Genomic DNA, 15,162 nt, shown 5'->3' on the forward strand with positions numbered 1-15,162 from the left:
CATACACCCTCCCCTGCCTACGTGGCACACAAAAACTGCTAGAACGCGCCAAGATTCGTGCAGTAGGTTGGACGAGGATCCATGCGTGTGGGCGAGTTGTCAGATGCCCACACGTGTGGGCGTTATCTTTTTCGTTTAATATTATATTTATTTTATATTTTAGATGGTGATATTTTTCTCTATAAACTTAATTAAACATAGGAATGTTTGACATTTAAAGGAATCAATCGCCTTATATTCCACTTATATTTTAAAAAGCGGATGAAATACTGATTCTCCCCCTATATAATACCACTAGATGCCCTTAAAGACAATACAGCTTCTGACCATTACACTACACCCTCATTATTTGCCGACATGTCCTTGGTGGCAGATCGAAGAAAACCTGAGCTGGTGCTTCCGGCACGAGCAACGCCGCGGGAGACTCTGGCTCTCTCCGACATTGACGACCACAGAGACCTGCGGTACCTGCAGCCCGCCGTCGAGTTCTTCCGTATCGTAGATGGCCACGGACGGCCTACCAAGGCAGTTTTCAGGGCTGCCCTGGCGGAGGCGCTGGTGCACTACTACCCGCTTGCAGGCCGTCTCCGGGAGGCTCCCGGGGGCAGGCTAGTCGTGGAGTGCACCGGGGAAGGCGTGGTGTTCGTGGAGGCGGAGGCGGCTGTGTCCTTGGATGAGCTCGGCGAGCCGCCGCTGCCAGCATGCACGTTCGTGGAACAACTGCTGTGCGACGTGGGCGACGCTAGGGTTGTCATCGGAGTTCCCTTGTTCTTCATGCAGGTAGCCTTCAACTGTAGAGTTCACGTTGCCCCTATTGTTTCTCAATTCCTAAGACATGAATGATATAAATAGATTGCGCGGAAGCTATATGTGTAATGTTTTTACAGGAGCTCACCGTGAGAATTGTGTGACTACGCTAGCATTTTGATGGGGAGAAAAAAGTTACTATGCTTCCCTTGTTTTAAAGCCATCGCTTTACATTATTATTAATTAACGTTTGCTATTTCTTGGTAAATGTTAGTAGGTAACCCAACTCAGATGCGGGGGATTTGTGATTGGTCTTCACATATGCCACAATATCGCGGACGGCTACGGCAGCACCCAATTCCTGAAATGTGTCGCTGACTTGGCATGTACCGAGGGTGACGCCTCCCAAATTGTATCGCCGGTGTGGAATAGGGATCTCCTAACAGCACGCGTCCCTCCACACATAAACCCGGCCTACGAGGAATTCCTCCAACGATTAGGCACCACCGCCGACGACATCATGTTGTCAACACCGCCGGAGGAAATGGCCGGCCGCTTCTTCCTCTTTGGCCCAGGGGACATGGCATCGCTACGAAGGCATGCCCCGGTGCACCTTACACCGCCAGTCACCAGCTTCGAGCTTCTGACTGCGGTCATGTGGCGTTGCCGCACAGTGGCGCTCGGCTACGAGCACCACCAGCGGGTGCGCCTGATGTTTTCTCTAAATGCGCGTGGGAGGTGGAAGCGTCATGCGCTCGTCCCACGTGGGTTCTACGGAAATGCGCTCTTCTACCCTGCGGTAGACACGACCGCCGAGGAACTATGCTTCAACCCGCTTGGCTATGCGCTCAAACTCGTCCGCGAGGCCAAGCGTGACATGACAGACGACAACATGGAGTCCATGGTGGATTTCATGGCGTCTATGCGTGGGCGGCCACCTCTCACCATGGACAGAATGTATGAGGTCTCTGACATCAAGTGGGTTGGACAGGACGCGCTAGACTTTGGATGGGCGAAGCGGGTTGACGGCGGCGTACCCATGGTTGGGGACATTGCCTGCAAGTCTGTGAGCTACCACATGAGGTGCAAGAATGGAAAGGGTCATGACATGATCGCGGTATCCATGCTATTGCCAGGACCTGCAATGGACAAGTTCGAGAAGGAGATTGATGTTTGGGTGAACAACGAAAACTAGTCCAGCTCCAGCTCCACTCGTTGTAAAATAAACCCCGGGGTGCACACGTGCTTTACCGTGTTGTTTTCATGTTCTGGGCGTGGGCGTGTAATAAATGAGGCTGTCGTAAGTCTAAAAACTTCTAAATAAAGTGCGTCTCAGAATAAAAAAGGATCTAAATAAAGTGTGGTGATCTGCAATCATTTGCACTTGCTTTTGGGCATCTCCAACTCCTTGTTTGCACACTTATTTTCTAATAATAATCTCTGTCGACCTCTATTTGCCTAGATACATCTCCACCAATGTCTCTGCTGCTTCGTATAACAATAAATCTTACTTACTCCTATGTAGAAAACTACCAATAGCTATCATTTATTGTTATATAACTTCCACATCGATACAAATAACGTCATGATGCGAGAAGAATTGACGACCAAGATGGTGAAGATCGATACCAATCTTGACCCAAAACTCGAGATCGCATTGGAGAGAACCTTGTATGTTAATGGGTGTGTATCAAAAACCGTAAGAACGGGCACCAGAGTCGAATTGATAGAAACGAGAAAAAATGATACTCCCTCCGATCCATATTACCTGTTGCATCTTTAGTACAATGTAGTAAAGATGTGACAAGCAATATGGATAGGAGGGAGTACTAAATTTGGTCAGAAAAACTAAAAAGATGAAATTAGATTGGGTAGTTTAATTTTTACCCTCTTGGATGCCCAAAAGGACCGAAGAAACTGAGAAAAACCAATAACGCGCAACCTCAATGCATTAGTCCCACAACCCACTACTCAACTTAGACACATCCATTTACGCCTTTAGGAGGTTTCCCTCACCTTCCCTCCTACTTGAGGCATCGTAAGATCAAAGCATACGACAACCAGCCAGTCGATGCTCCATCACTCCTTCATCCCGGTGGCTAGCTGGTACTGGAGCTGTGGCATATCCCCCCTCTCCCTCCTACTTCTCATCCAGAACGATCAAATTTTAGAAGACCAATCGGTCATCTTTTTTTTTAAACCGAATATCTTATTAGATTGAAGAATTGAACTGATCGTCCCCCTCTACCAAATGCCTAGGCCTACATTCTTAACTCATACTCCTCCATTTTCATTTGCTTTGCGTATTAGTTTTTTTCCCCTCAAATCAAACGTTGTTAACCGTGACCAAGATTATAGACATACCAAATTGAAACTTGAATATATTTATTGGAAATGTTCAAAAAAATTCTATAAACCCCATGAAACTTTATACAAAGTTGAGTTAACAAATATACATAGTAAATAAAAAAGATAATAAGTAAAAACTAAGAGAGTATTAAATTCCAGGCTTTGACAAAAGTGTTAGCCAAACGTGGGCTAGTAATTTTTATTTGAGGGGTTCCAAATGTGGTGGACTGGGGAGATGCTTTTGCAAGTAGGCCGAGATCTCCAGTTGATGGGCCTCAGCCTGTGCTTGCTTCTCTTCTGTGCCCTCGCATTCCCCATCCCCTCTGGAAATATCCCCACCCGCGCCGCCGCCGACACCCACCCCACCGCCGCCGCCGTCGCCGCACAAAGCTCGAGCAATGGAACAATCGCTGCCAACGACCGTGTCTACGTGCACCCCCGACACGGCGATGGGCAAGCACGTGTTCAAGATCGTCGGCTACCATCTGCACAAGGGTTTGGGCGTCGGCAAGTACATACGGTCCGCCACCTTCGCCGTCGGCGGCTACGACTGGTGCGTCCGTTACTACCCCGATGGATACTCATCCCCCGAGTGCAATGGCTACATCTCTGTCTACCTCGAGCTCCTCTCCAGGAACGCCGAGGTCAGGGCGAACTACACATTCAGTCTAATCGACTCGGGCGGCGGCGGCGCGCAGCCATGGTCGCCGTTCATCCGCCGCTTCGCTCACAACTACACCTCCGTCGATGCTTGCTATGGAGCTGACATGTTCATCAAACAGAGTTCGCTCGAATCGGTGCCGTACCTGCGGGACGACACCGTGGTGATTGAGTGTGAGGTCAAGGTTATCAGGTGCCCGCAGGTGCAGGAGGAGTCCGTGCTGGCCGCTTCACATATCGAGGTGCCGCCCTTGGATCTGCCGAACCACCTCAGAAAGTTGCTGGATGGAAAGAGAGGAGCAGATGTGACTTTTGAGGTTAAAGGCAAGGTTTTCCCTGCACACAAGATTATGCTCGCCACGCGATCGCCGGTCTTCGATGCTCAGCTCTATGGACCCATGAGCGATGCCAATGCCACAAGTAGGAACATAATCATCGAGGATATGGAACCCCCTGTTTTCAGGGCCTTGCTTCACTTCATCTACACGGATTCGCTGCCGGCTATGGATGACCTTGATGATGGTGAGAACCAAGAGATGGTTAAACACTTGCTGGTGGCTGCCGACAGGTATGCCATGGACAGGATGAAGATGATATGTGAAGGTATTCTCTGCAAGAGCCTTGACGTTGAGACCGTGGCGACGACATTGGCGCTAGCTGATCAGCATCACTGCAGCAAGCTGAAAGATGCCTGTGTTGAATTCATTCTCTCTTCAAACAGAATGGATGATGTGGTAGCAAGCCAGGGGTATGCACACCTCAAACGATCTTGTCATGCTCTCATGTTTGATGTCTTTGAGAGGGCTACCAAGTCTCGCAAAATTTAATATGCTAATCTTGAGTTATGCCTCAAAAATAGTCAGTTTAGTTGACATGTCGATTCATCAAAGGTTTACCTGAAATGAACTAGTTTCTTATCTTGAGTTATGCTGATGTTGGGTTAACTTCTGGATGACTAGCCACCTGTGTAAGTTCTTTTGGAGGAGATGGGTTGGTCTTGCAAGATGTACTGAACTACTCGTTGCCTCTTCATATGTATGAACCTACACTTGCTTATCTAGTCTCTAAATTATTTGATTTTCTGAGTTTTCAGCACCTTTACTGTTTATCTGTTATAGTTTTGCCCTTGTGTATCCATTTTCAGACTAAACATTACCTGAACGTTCAGCATGATATTTTAACCAGATAAACCTTTGATTTCATTTTTGTTTAAAAACTGCGGAAATTTTGATTTCCAGGTAATTAGTTTTGTGGTAGTAGGTGACGCTAGGTTCATGAACATAAATGTGGATGCTGAGTGCTAGATTTCAGTTGGAGAGAAAGCTAAGATGAAATTGACTTCCAGACTGTTAATAATCATGAACTTGGGCCATCAGAGGAACTCATAACGGCTGGCGGTTTTGTTGGTTTTCCGAGCTTTTGCAGTCATTCTATAGGATGTTTGAAGGTAAGCATAATAAGCTGGTGGTGAATTTATTCCTTGCACAATTATAGTTTTCTTAATTATCTGCTGCACTAGCATTACCAGGCTTACCAGGGCATGCCAGGCTGATACTCCTTACTGTCCTCCAAAATGTGCTAGTGGTAATATTGTTTCCACCATGAAGTGTGCTAATGTGAAGCAACTTGATCGAAATGCAGATTGGCAGTGCAAAATTCTAGCGTACCGAATTAGCTAGGTAACCGATCGTCTGTCTTCGAACTCTTGCTGTGCCTGTTGCAAACCCGTTAGTTGTAAGAAAAATTCTGTGTTTTTTGTTTCGTGTGATCATAGCATATACATGCATATGTTCCGTGTAAGTTGTACTCCCTTCGTTCCTAAATATAAGTCTTTGTAGAGATTTCAGTAAGGACTACATAAGGATGTATATAGACATATTTTAGAGTGCAAAATTCACTCATTTTGCTCCGTATGTAGTCTGCATTGGAATCTCTAAAAAGTTTTATATTTAGGAACGGAGGGAGTAACTTGTAAGAAGAAATTTCTTGGAACAATCTTTGCATATCTATAGTATGCGCACTTGCATTTTCTGGGAGATGAATTTTAGCATATATATAATTCTACATGGTGTTCCCTCTGATGTGGGAAGGTTTAGCTTAACTGTGCCCAGGTTCTGTATCCAGACTGGGGCTTCTGTGCGTGCAACCATCGCCACCCTCGTGATCATTTGTCACTGATCATATGCCGGAACCTTCCCGTGAACCGCAGCAGATCAAGTTGAAGATCCGCAGGCCCTGAATTGTTTTCCGTCAGTCTATCAGTACAGTGCAGAAGAAGCAACCAGTCTGAAATTGATGTGTAACTTCTTCATGTACCATCTATATGTCTGATTTATATTGTTGGCTATGAATGAATCTTTTTTATTATGCGAGCTTTACATGGCAGCCATGCCAGTTCATATTTTTGAAAGAACAGACTAATAAACATTTTGAGAGGAGGTCTAATTGCCACAGGATATCTGGCATGGTTGATTCAAGCCCAAGTACAATGTTGACAACAAGTGATTATCAATGCCAAAATATTGACAACCATTCAAACAAAGGCTGCATCTGTTTCAGTCGTGGAGAGTTTCTACGGCGATCATCATGCCAACCAGGTTCTGGGGCATTTCTTTAACTAGTTGCCTCAGTTTCCTTCATGCGGCAGAAGTTGCCTACGGTGATCATGACAATGGGGACCCACCGAAGAGCGCCCCGGCAAGAGCTCCTGTCTCACCACCGGCGTCGGGGGTGCCCGGCGCGACCGCTGCTCGCCCTACCCATCCTTTGATCCTAGGGCCAAACCTTCCGTAATCACCACGTGACACTATTAAACACGTCAATTCCCTCTATACAACTGTTTTGACCAGGTCCATCTAACTTGACATGAAATCCATTGGGTACCCTAGTAGCAGTCCAACATTAAAATGCCATGATTTTCACGAAGTTCTTCTGAACTTCGGTCATGCAATTCGTGCTTCTAAAGTATGTGAAATGAAATTGATAACGGGGCATGAGAGTAGAAAATAATAATTCTATAGCATAGATACTCCATTCTTTAGAACGTTGACACGATGTTCAAGACAGCATAACAATCATGAACTGATGGTTAGCAGTAGCGATGCTTCAGCCATGCAAAGTATATGTAGTACTAATAGTAGTAAGAACAAAGAACAGATAACATGTTTCTCAAAAAAGAAAAAAGAGCAGACAAAATGGCTGATTTGTGTTAGAGGCTGCGACTCCTCTTTTTGAGTAAAACTGACAAAGAGCAGCCAATAGTAAACTAACACTAGCTAACAACATTGTAAACAGACTATAACCAGCCTTCCATCAGAACACAACGTGATGATTAAGATTGCACAACTTGTAACCTATTTTTAGCGCCCCCCCCCCCCCCCCCCCCCCCCCCCCCCCCCCCCCCCTCAAAAAAAAGGGCCCAAATCCTGGGCACAATAGCTTCAGCAAAGCTCTACTCCCCGACATGGTGAACGTCAATGGAACAAAAAATTATGGTGCCAGTTTTTTTAACAATACTCGCTGGATTTGGATTTTGACCGAAAAAAAGGAATTTCGTCCGAGATTCGCCCGTTTCGTTTGGACCCGGTATGAGTACAGACCGCTCGGACACAAAACAGAGGTAGTGATCAAAATTACTTGTCAGTGTAGTAGTCAGGCACACACTATATATGACCAGTACTAAATCGCTGCCAGCTTCACAACTATGCCTGAGAAAGAAACATCTCCAAACAAAGAGCCTGAGCGACCTGAGGCCAAAAGTAATAGGATCAAAGTGTATACCGAACATGAAAGATCAAAATATTACGCTATAGAAGAGAATAACCGAGCTAACCATTTCAACAACCAAACCACCATAACTTCTCATGAATGAATAAACATTTCAAACTGCAATTGAACCACCTTAACTTCTCATGAATGAATTAATATTTCAAACTGCAACAGTGCCTTTCATGCTTTTCAACATTGCAAACAAACTGAAAAGTAAACACGGGAGAACAGTACAACAGTTATAAAGCATAGATACTCCATTGTTCAGAACATTAACATGGTGTTCAACTGTTCAAGATAGCTTCCTCCATCCTAATAGTTCAGTTCTACTACGAATTAGTAAGAACAAATAACAAAAGACATGGCATGTATGGGATAGAACACTCCAGCGGCACGGCAAGCCAGGCATCTTATAGAAGTATGATGAACCGAGGCTCGGCATCTTCTTGTTGCGTCTCAAACAATGGAAGTGAAATCATGCTCTCTTGGAGGGGATACCCGGTGAGTGACAAGCTGAATTGACGCTCTACCCTTTCCACATTCCCTAAGAACAGTCAGGATAGTGCTTGATCAACAGCTCACGCTCGTTGATTACGGCCACGCTACGGATACCTTTCACCTCCAAATTAAGCGGTGGCAGTGCCTCCATCTCTAATAAGTTAATCCGGTTCCGCAAGCTCCAGGTCTCAGCATCATAGTCCTGCAACACCCAAACATCTATCTCGCCGTCACCTGTGAGGTGATACAAAGCAAGATCGCCGGCCATGTCCAACAACGACAGCGTATGCACCAACTGTGTTGGGCGGCTCATCTTCCGGAATGTCTCGGTTATGGTGTCGAATACCGTTATGTCAACGTTCAGTGCCCAGTGCAGGCAACCATGATGGTGGACTGGTGAACGACCGGGGTACCGGCTAACAAACTGAAACCAACTTTCTGAATCTTCCGGCCATTGGATGCGTCTTGGCTGGTCTGAGCCCACGGCGAGGACGAAGAAATCAGGGGACTGAGATGCATGGTGATATTCTAACATCCAGATCACCGGGTGTTCTCCGGATACGTGGTGCCGGTAGAAGCCGACGACCGAGACGGCGCGGAAGCCTGGTCGTGTGGGGGGGGTGTGGCAGGGAAGCGCACTTGCGGGTGTCCGGGTTGCAGATGTAGAAATTGTATTCCCGCGACACGATGAGGAGGCCATCACAGGCGGCCTAGTGTGAGATCCGAAAGGTCAAGACTGCACAGGGAGGGGTATACCGGAGGACGGGCCGTACCCTCTGATCTCCGGCAGCGGCGAGGGAGTAGATGCCCTGCATGTGCTGGCTGATGGGGAGCGACGGCTGGTGGTTGTGGTGGTCGAGGATGAACTTGCCGGTGGAAGTGCCGGCGCGCCACGACTTCCGGACGGCACGGCAGCGGAGCACGTCCTTGGTCGGCAGCCAGACCAGGATCTCTTCGACGACGAGCCACTCCGGCGGGTCGTCCAGCACGGTCGCGCCGCTGCTGTCCGGCATGCTGTTCTTCTAAGAAAATGGAAGAAGAAAACATTAGTGGTGCGACGGATTGGGCTCAAGAAAAGAGAACTGCTTCGGCGATCCACGTACAAACCGGGTTAAAGGACACTACGATGGGCAGGCAGAGCCGAGAGAGCTTAGGCCAACTCCAGCGCACGACCCTAAAATGGATGATACGGCGGCCGTGCACCCAACGCGCGGACGTGTCGTTTGGCCCCATCCTCTCTGCATCATTTTTGAAAGGCCAATATTTGAAAGCACGCTCAAGTTCTCAGGCCAGCAGCCCCAGTTTACGCCGGCAACACAGCCAACGGCCACTACATGTCCTCGCCAGCAACACAGCTAGCGGCCCCCTACATGTCCTCGCCGGCAACACGGCCAGGGGCCGGTGAGGGAGTCCTGGATTAGGGGGTGTCCGGATGGCCGGACTATGACCTTTGGCCGGACTCTCGGACTATGAAGATACAAGATTGAAGACTTCGTCCCGTGTCCAGATAGGACTTTCCTTGGCGTGGAAGGCAAGCTTGGCGATACGATATGTAGATCTCCTCCCATTGTAACCGACTCTGTGTAACCCTAGCCCTCTCCGGTGTCTATATAAACCGGAGAGTTTTAGTCCATAGGACGAACAACAATCATACCATAGGCTAGCTTCTAGGGTTTAGCCTCTCTGATCTCGTGGTAGATCAACTCTTGTACTACCCATATCATCAATATTAATCAAGCAGGAGTAGGGTTTTACCTCCATCAAGAGGGCCCGAACCTGGGTAAAAACATCGTGTCCCTTATCTCATGTTACCATCCGCCTAGACGCACAGTTCGGGACCCCCTACCCGAGATCCGCCGGTTTTGACACCGACATTGGTGCTTTCATTGAGAGTTCCTCTGTGTCGTCACCTTTAGGCCCGATGGCTTCTTCGATCATCAACCACGACGCGGTCCAGGGTGAGACTTTTCTCCCCGGACAGATCCTCGTGTTTGGCGGCTTCGCACTGCGGGCCAATTCGCTTGGCCATCTGGAGCAGATCGAAAGCTACGCCCCTGGCCATCAGGTCAGATTTGGAAGTTTGAACTACACAGCTGACATCCGCGGGGACTTGATCTTCGACGGATTCGAGCCACGGCCGAGCGCGCCGCACTGCCACGATGGGCATGATGTAGCTCTGCCGCCGGACAGCGCCCAGAGCGCCGCTCAGGTGTCCGCTCCGACCCTTAGCTCGGAGCCGACTGCGCCAGTCGGGGACGGATGGTTGGACGCCGCCCCGGGAGTTGCAATCTCTACGGTGGTCGAGCCGAATACCAGCCTAGTCCTTTGTGAGGCATGTAACTCCAAGGTGCCGGACTCCTTTCCGGACTCCAAATCTTCCGCACCCCTTCCGATCGAACCCAATTGGGCTCCGATCATGGAGTTCACCGCCGCGGACGTCTTTCAGCACTCGCCCTTTGGCGACATCCTGAATCCACTAAAGTCTCTCTCTTTATCAGGAGAGCCCTGGTCGGACTATGGTCAGCGAGGTTGGGATGCGGACGACGAAGAAATTCGAAACCCACCCACCACCCACTTCGTAGCCACTGTCGACGATTTAACCAACATGCTCGACTTCGACTCTGAAGACATCGACGGTATAGACGCCGATGAAGGAGATGACCAAGAACCAACGCCTATAGGGCACTGGACAACCACCTCACCTCACGATGTATACATGGTGGACACAACTAAAAGAAACAAAGACAAGGATCAAAAGGGTGCAATGAGGGATCATTCCCTCGAAAAGCAATCAAAGCGGCGGCGGAAACGCCGCGCCAAACCCCACCTCGACAGAGATCCAGCCATAGAGCAGGATGAACCGGCGGACAACGAACATACCATCGAGAAACTGTTCGAACAGGGCAACTTGGATGAACAAACCAAACATCCCGTCCCCGGCAAAAATAATAGTCCGGACGACCTCACGCCGGACAAATTACTGGAGAAGAATAACCTCGACCAAAGGCTCGTCGCCATGACACGTAGCCTGAAAAAGCAGAAGCGGAAGCTCAGAACAGCGGAAGAGGCACTCAGAATCAGATGGGACAGAGTACTCAACACCGCACACAAGTACGGTGACATTCCCCACACAAAGAGCTATCCGTAGCGAAAATTACTACCAGAATTTGAGCCCACGCGGCCAAAAAACAAGGAAGCCACCAGGTCGGATAGACGACCCCATGACCGACATCGAGCGGCAAAGGGTGCCGCATTTAATCCGGCATGCGATTCGCACAAGGATTCGAATCAAAAAGATGGCCCACCCAGATCTATCTATGGGCCAAGAAAGCAAGCTCTCCTCAGCAATGCAACGCAACAAATATCCGAACATCGCGGCACACCGAAATACAGGGGCGCCGCGCATCCCCTATGTTTCACCGATGAGGTGCTGGACCATGAATTTCCAGCGGGATTCAAGCCCGTGAACATAGAGGCATACGACGGAACAACAGACCCTGGGGTCTGGATTGAGGATTATATCCTCCACATACACATGGCTAGAGGAGATGACCTCCACGCCATAAAATACTTACCCCTCAAGCTCAAAGGGCCAGCCCGACATTGGCTTAAAAGCCTTCCCGAAAACACCATTGGAAGTTGGGAGGAGCTCGAGGATGCTTTTCGGGCAAATTTCCAAGGGACCTATGTCTGACCTCCGGATGCAGACGATCTAAGTCATATAACTCAACAACCCGGAGAGTCATCCCGGTAACTCTGGAACAGATTCCTTACTAAAAAGAATCAAATAGTCGACTGTCCGGACACCGAAGCCATAGCAGCTTTCAAGCATAGCGTTCGAGACGAATGGCTCGCCAGACACCTCGGCCAAGAAAAGCCAAGATCAATGGCCGCATTAACAAGCCTTATGACCCGCTTTTGCGCAGGAGAGGATAGCTGGTTGGCAAGAAGCAGCACCAGCGACCCAAGTACATCTGAAGTCAGAGATGAAAACGGGAAACCGCACCGTAACAAAGAACGGCGCCAGATCAAGGATAACAGCCCGAAGAGCACGGCAGTCAACGCGGGTTCAAAAGCTCTCGGCAGAATCAGAAAAGGCCGACCCCAAGGATAATAGGGACGAGCTATCTAACCTCAACAACATCTTGGATAAAATATGCCAAATCCACAGTACTCCCGGGAGGCCTGCAAACCACACCCACCGAGATTGTTGGGTCTTCAAGCAATCCGGCAAACTCAACGCCGAACACAAGGGCCTCGACATACCAAGCGAGGATGACAGCGAATCCCATAAGCAGAACACCAGAGAAGAAAAGAAGTTTCCACCAGAAGTCAAAACAGTAAATTCACTCCATGTGACAAAAGGAAAAAACAGATTGGCGCCTACGGAGACACGCGCCATACGGCCTGTCCCAGAGGAATCCAGCCACTGGTTGTTACAACCAATCACCTTTGACCATCAGGATTACTCTAGAGGTATCCGGAACGCAGGCCGGACTGCCTTGGTCTTAGATCCGATAATTGACGGACTCCACTTTACACAAGTCCTAATGGACGGCGGCAGTGACCTAAACCTACTATATCAGGACACAATCCGCAAAATGGGGTTAGACCCAGCAATAATCCGCCATGGCAACACTTCCTTTAAAGGGGTCACGCCAGGCCCAGATACCCATTGTATGGGTTCCCTCTCGTTAGGAGTTATGTTCGCCCCCCCCCCCCCCCCCGACAACTTCCGAAGCGAAATGCTAACCTTCCACATCGCCCCATTCATAAGTCGCTATCAAGCGCTACTGGGACGTGAAGCTTTCGCCCGCTTTAACGCAATACCGCATTATGCATCCCTTACACTCAAAATGCCCGGTCCACAAGGCATCATCTCATTAAAGGGAAATATCAAGTGTTCCCCGAGCACGTAGGATGGTGCGGCTGCCTCGACAGCCGCACACTTACCCAGCTTTACTACTCAGAGCACCTACAAAGGTCGTTAAAGACCCCGGACATGGTTCGACGAATCTGGCGTAAACATGCAAAGGCTTCATAGCCGCATAACCCTGTACAAGGGGCTCCGCGCGACAATAAAGCTCAATCCTACCCATGTTTTTGTATTATGCTTTGTTTATTTTAAACATAGACTTCTCGCACGATTGATTTTCCACTAAGTTCCCCTCTTTTGCAGACAAACGCCATGCTACACCCGTCCAGGATACGGCACAACGGAGGCACAGGCAAAGACGTGCAGCAGGGACCCGTTTCAAGGATTCTTTTTAGATTAAGACCCTGCGTAAACCTTTTTTTACTGTCTCTTGTTGATAACATCCCCCGGTTTTTGCTACAACCGAGGAGGACGCTGGCGTCTTGGCATGTGGCCACGCTAGAATTTTGCGCGTACCTGGACACCAGGGGCTTTTTTACCAAGGGCTTTTGTTCGGCCCGTCTTCATAAAGACCGAATACCTTAGGGAGTGTTCGGCGTCGCGAGTTTGGCCTTATATGCATCAGCTCTGAATCATGTCTTTGGTCAAATGTTGGGTTTGCCCGGCTCCTGTGTTTTGCTGCCTTACGTTCCGCTCTATCGACTAAGGCGGCACCAGGAGGACTACTGCGGTTGTGCCCCGGTTCGGCCAGGCGAGCACCTCAGTAGAGAAAGCCGAAAACTGACTGTCATGATCTAGCGAGAGACTGGTCAACCACTCGATGACTTGCCGGAATCTTTAGGATTCCTCCGCATTAACGAAGGGCCGTTTCCCGGTCAGGCACACACGCGCCCCGAATTCGGGCGAGCGCGGTGCCCCTAGGGGCTATTCAGTAGCCCCACTGTCAAACTCCTATGGCTAAGTGAAAGTGATAAAGCATTATAGTCCGGTTGCCTAGTTCGCTGCGCTATCACCTCCTTTATAGGACCAAGACGTTGGATCAAGTGTGAAAAGGCGCCTTTTGCGAACACCCCCGCATTATATGCGTGGGGGCTGAAGCCAACGACTGCCATCTTTCAGGTTATATACACATATACATTAACGGCCGCACAGGAGGCATTATAATTCTTGAAAGCACAAGTATAAAAAGCTTTTACATCCTATCAAAATATTGTTTTACAATAGCACATGTTATTCGAACACAACATCCTTCGAGCACTGCGTCTCTATTAAACGAGCGCCCTGAAGAACTTCCTCAAAGTAGTGCTTGGCAGGTACTCGGCTTTCGTCCGAATCCCGGGATGCAACAACACTGGCCTTCATATCCGCCCAGTATGTCTTGACACGGGCAAGAGCCATCTGTGCACCCTCTATGCACGCTGACCTCTTCATTGCATCAACATGCGGCACCGAACCAAGGAACTGCTGCACCAAGCTAAAATAACTCTTCGGCTCTGGCTCTTCCGGCCACAGACGACTCGCGACGTACCTCATAGCGAGTCCGGACAACCTGTTCAGCTCCGCCCAAGCGGCCAAACGGTCGGACACCGAAAGTGGGCGCTCTGGATTATGGAACTGCGACCAAAACAGTTCTTCCAATTTATGGTCATCCAGACCCCGGAAGTGTTCGGTCGCGTCCGCGGCACTTGCCGCCAAATCCAGATAAGTGTTCGCCGCACTCCACTTCCGGTCCAACGGAGCATACTTAGGATCCCCGAACTTCATCCGCAGCATATAGGGCTTTCCAGCCGCGATATCTCCGGCCTGACGTAGCTCCTCCTTCATAGCTCTCATTGCAGAGCGAGTGTCCTTGGCCTCGACAGTGACCTTTTCTAGGTCCTTCTGTGCCACCCTATCTTCTTCTTCACGAAGCTTACAACGGTCGGCAGCATCCTTCAATTTTACAGCCATCTCGGCCATTTCTTTCTTGCTCTGGCAGTGAGCAGCCTGTTCGGCTTTTAGCTCTTCAGCCGCTTTAACGGCAGCCGCATCACTCTTCCTCGCTTGCTCCTTGGCTCGGGCAAGTTCCGCCCGAAGGTTCTCCACGGCAGCGGCACCATCTGCATTAAGCACATATGTTATAAGGCACGAGCATCAAGCTCCTCTTATCAGATGTCTTTGGAGACATTACATACCTTGTGCCTCGTCTAGCCGCTCATTTACAAGCGCGATGTCGACATCTGCTACGTCAAGTTGCCGCTTTAGCTCGGCAGATTCATCAGTCC

At 49.2% G+C, this 15,162-nt stretch overlaps 1 protein-coding gene across 1 annotated transcript; it reads left to right on the forward strand.

Annotated features, from left to right (window-relative positions):
- Positions 1–305: 305 nt before the first annotated feature.
- On the forward strand, positions 306–6,194 carry LOC123068292 (spermidine hydroxycinnamoyltransferase 1). The gene is made up of 4 exons (XM_044490827.1): positions 306–780; positions 1,025–1,847; positions 3,332–3,360; positions 3,555–6,194. Exons 1-4 carry the CDS (start codon positions 358–360, stop codon positions 4,581–4,583), a joined length of 2,304 nt encoding a protein of 767 aa, XP_044346762.1. The 5' UTR covers positions 306–357; the 3' UTR covers positions 4,584–6,194.
- Positions 6,195–15,162: the final 8,968 nt, after the last annotated feature.

This window comes from Triticum aestivum, chromosome 3B, assembly GCF_018294505.1.
Source record: "Triticum aestivum cultivar Chinese Spring chromosome 3B, IWGSC CS RefSeq v2.1, whole genome shotgun sequence".
Classification (NCBI taxonomy): Eukaryota; Viridiplantae; Streptophyta; class Magnoliopsida; order Poales; family Poaceae; genus Triticum; species Triticum aestivum.

Bases quoted from the DNA above. Each gene is read 5' to 3' on its own strand.
- LOC123068292 (XM_044490827.1), top strand. From the start codon at position 358: ATGTCCTTGGTGGCAGATCGAAGAAAACCTGAGCTGGTGCTTCCGGCA. The intron at 781-1,024 runs GTAGCCTTCAAC...AAATGTTAGTAG, and splicing joins TTCCCTTGTTCTTCATGCAG to GTAACCCAACTCAGATGCGG. The intron at 3,361-3,554 runs GTTGATGGGCCT...GCGATGGGCAAG, and splicing joins CAAGTAGGCCGAGATCTCCA to CACGTGTTCAAGATCGTCGG.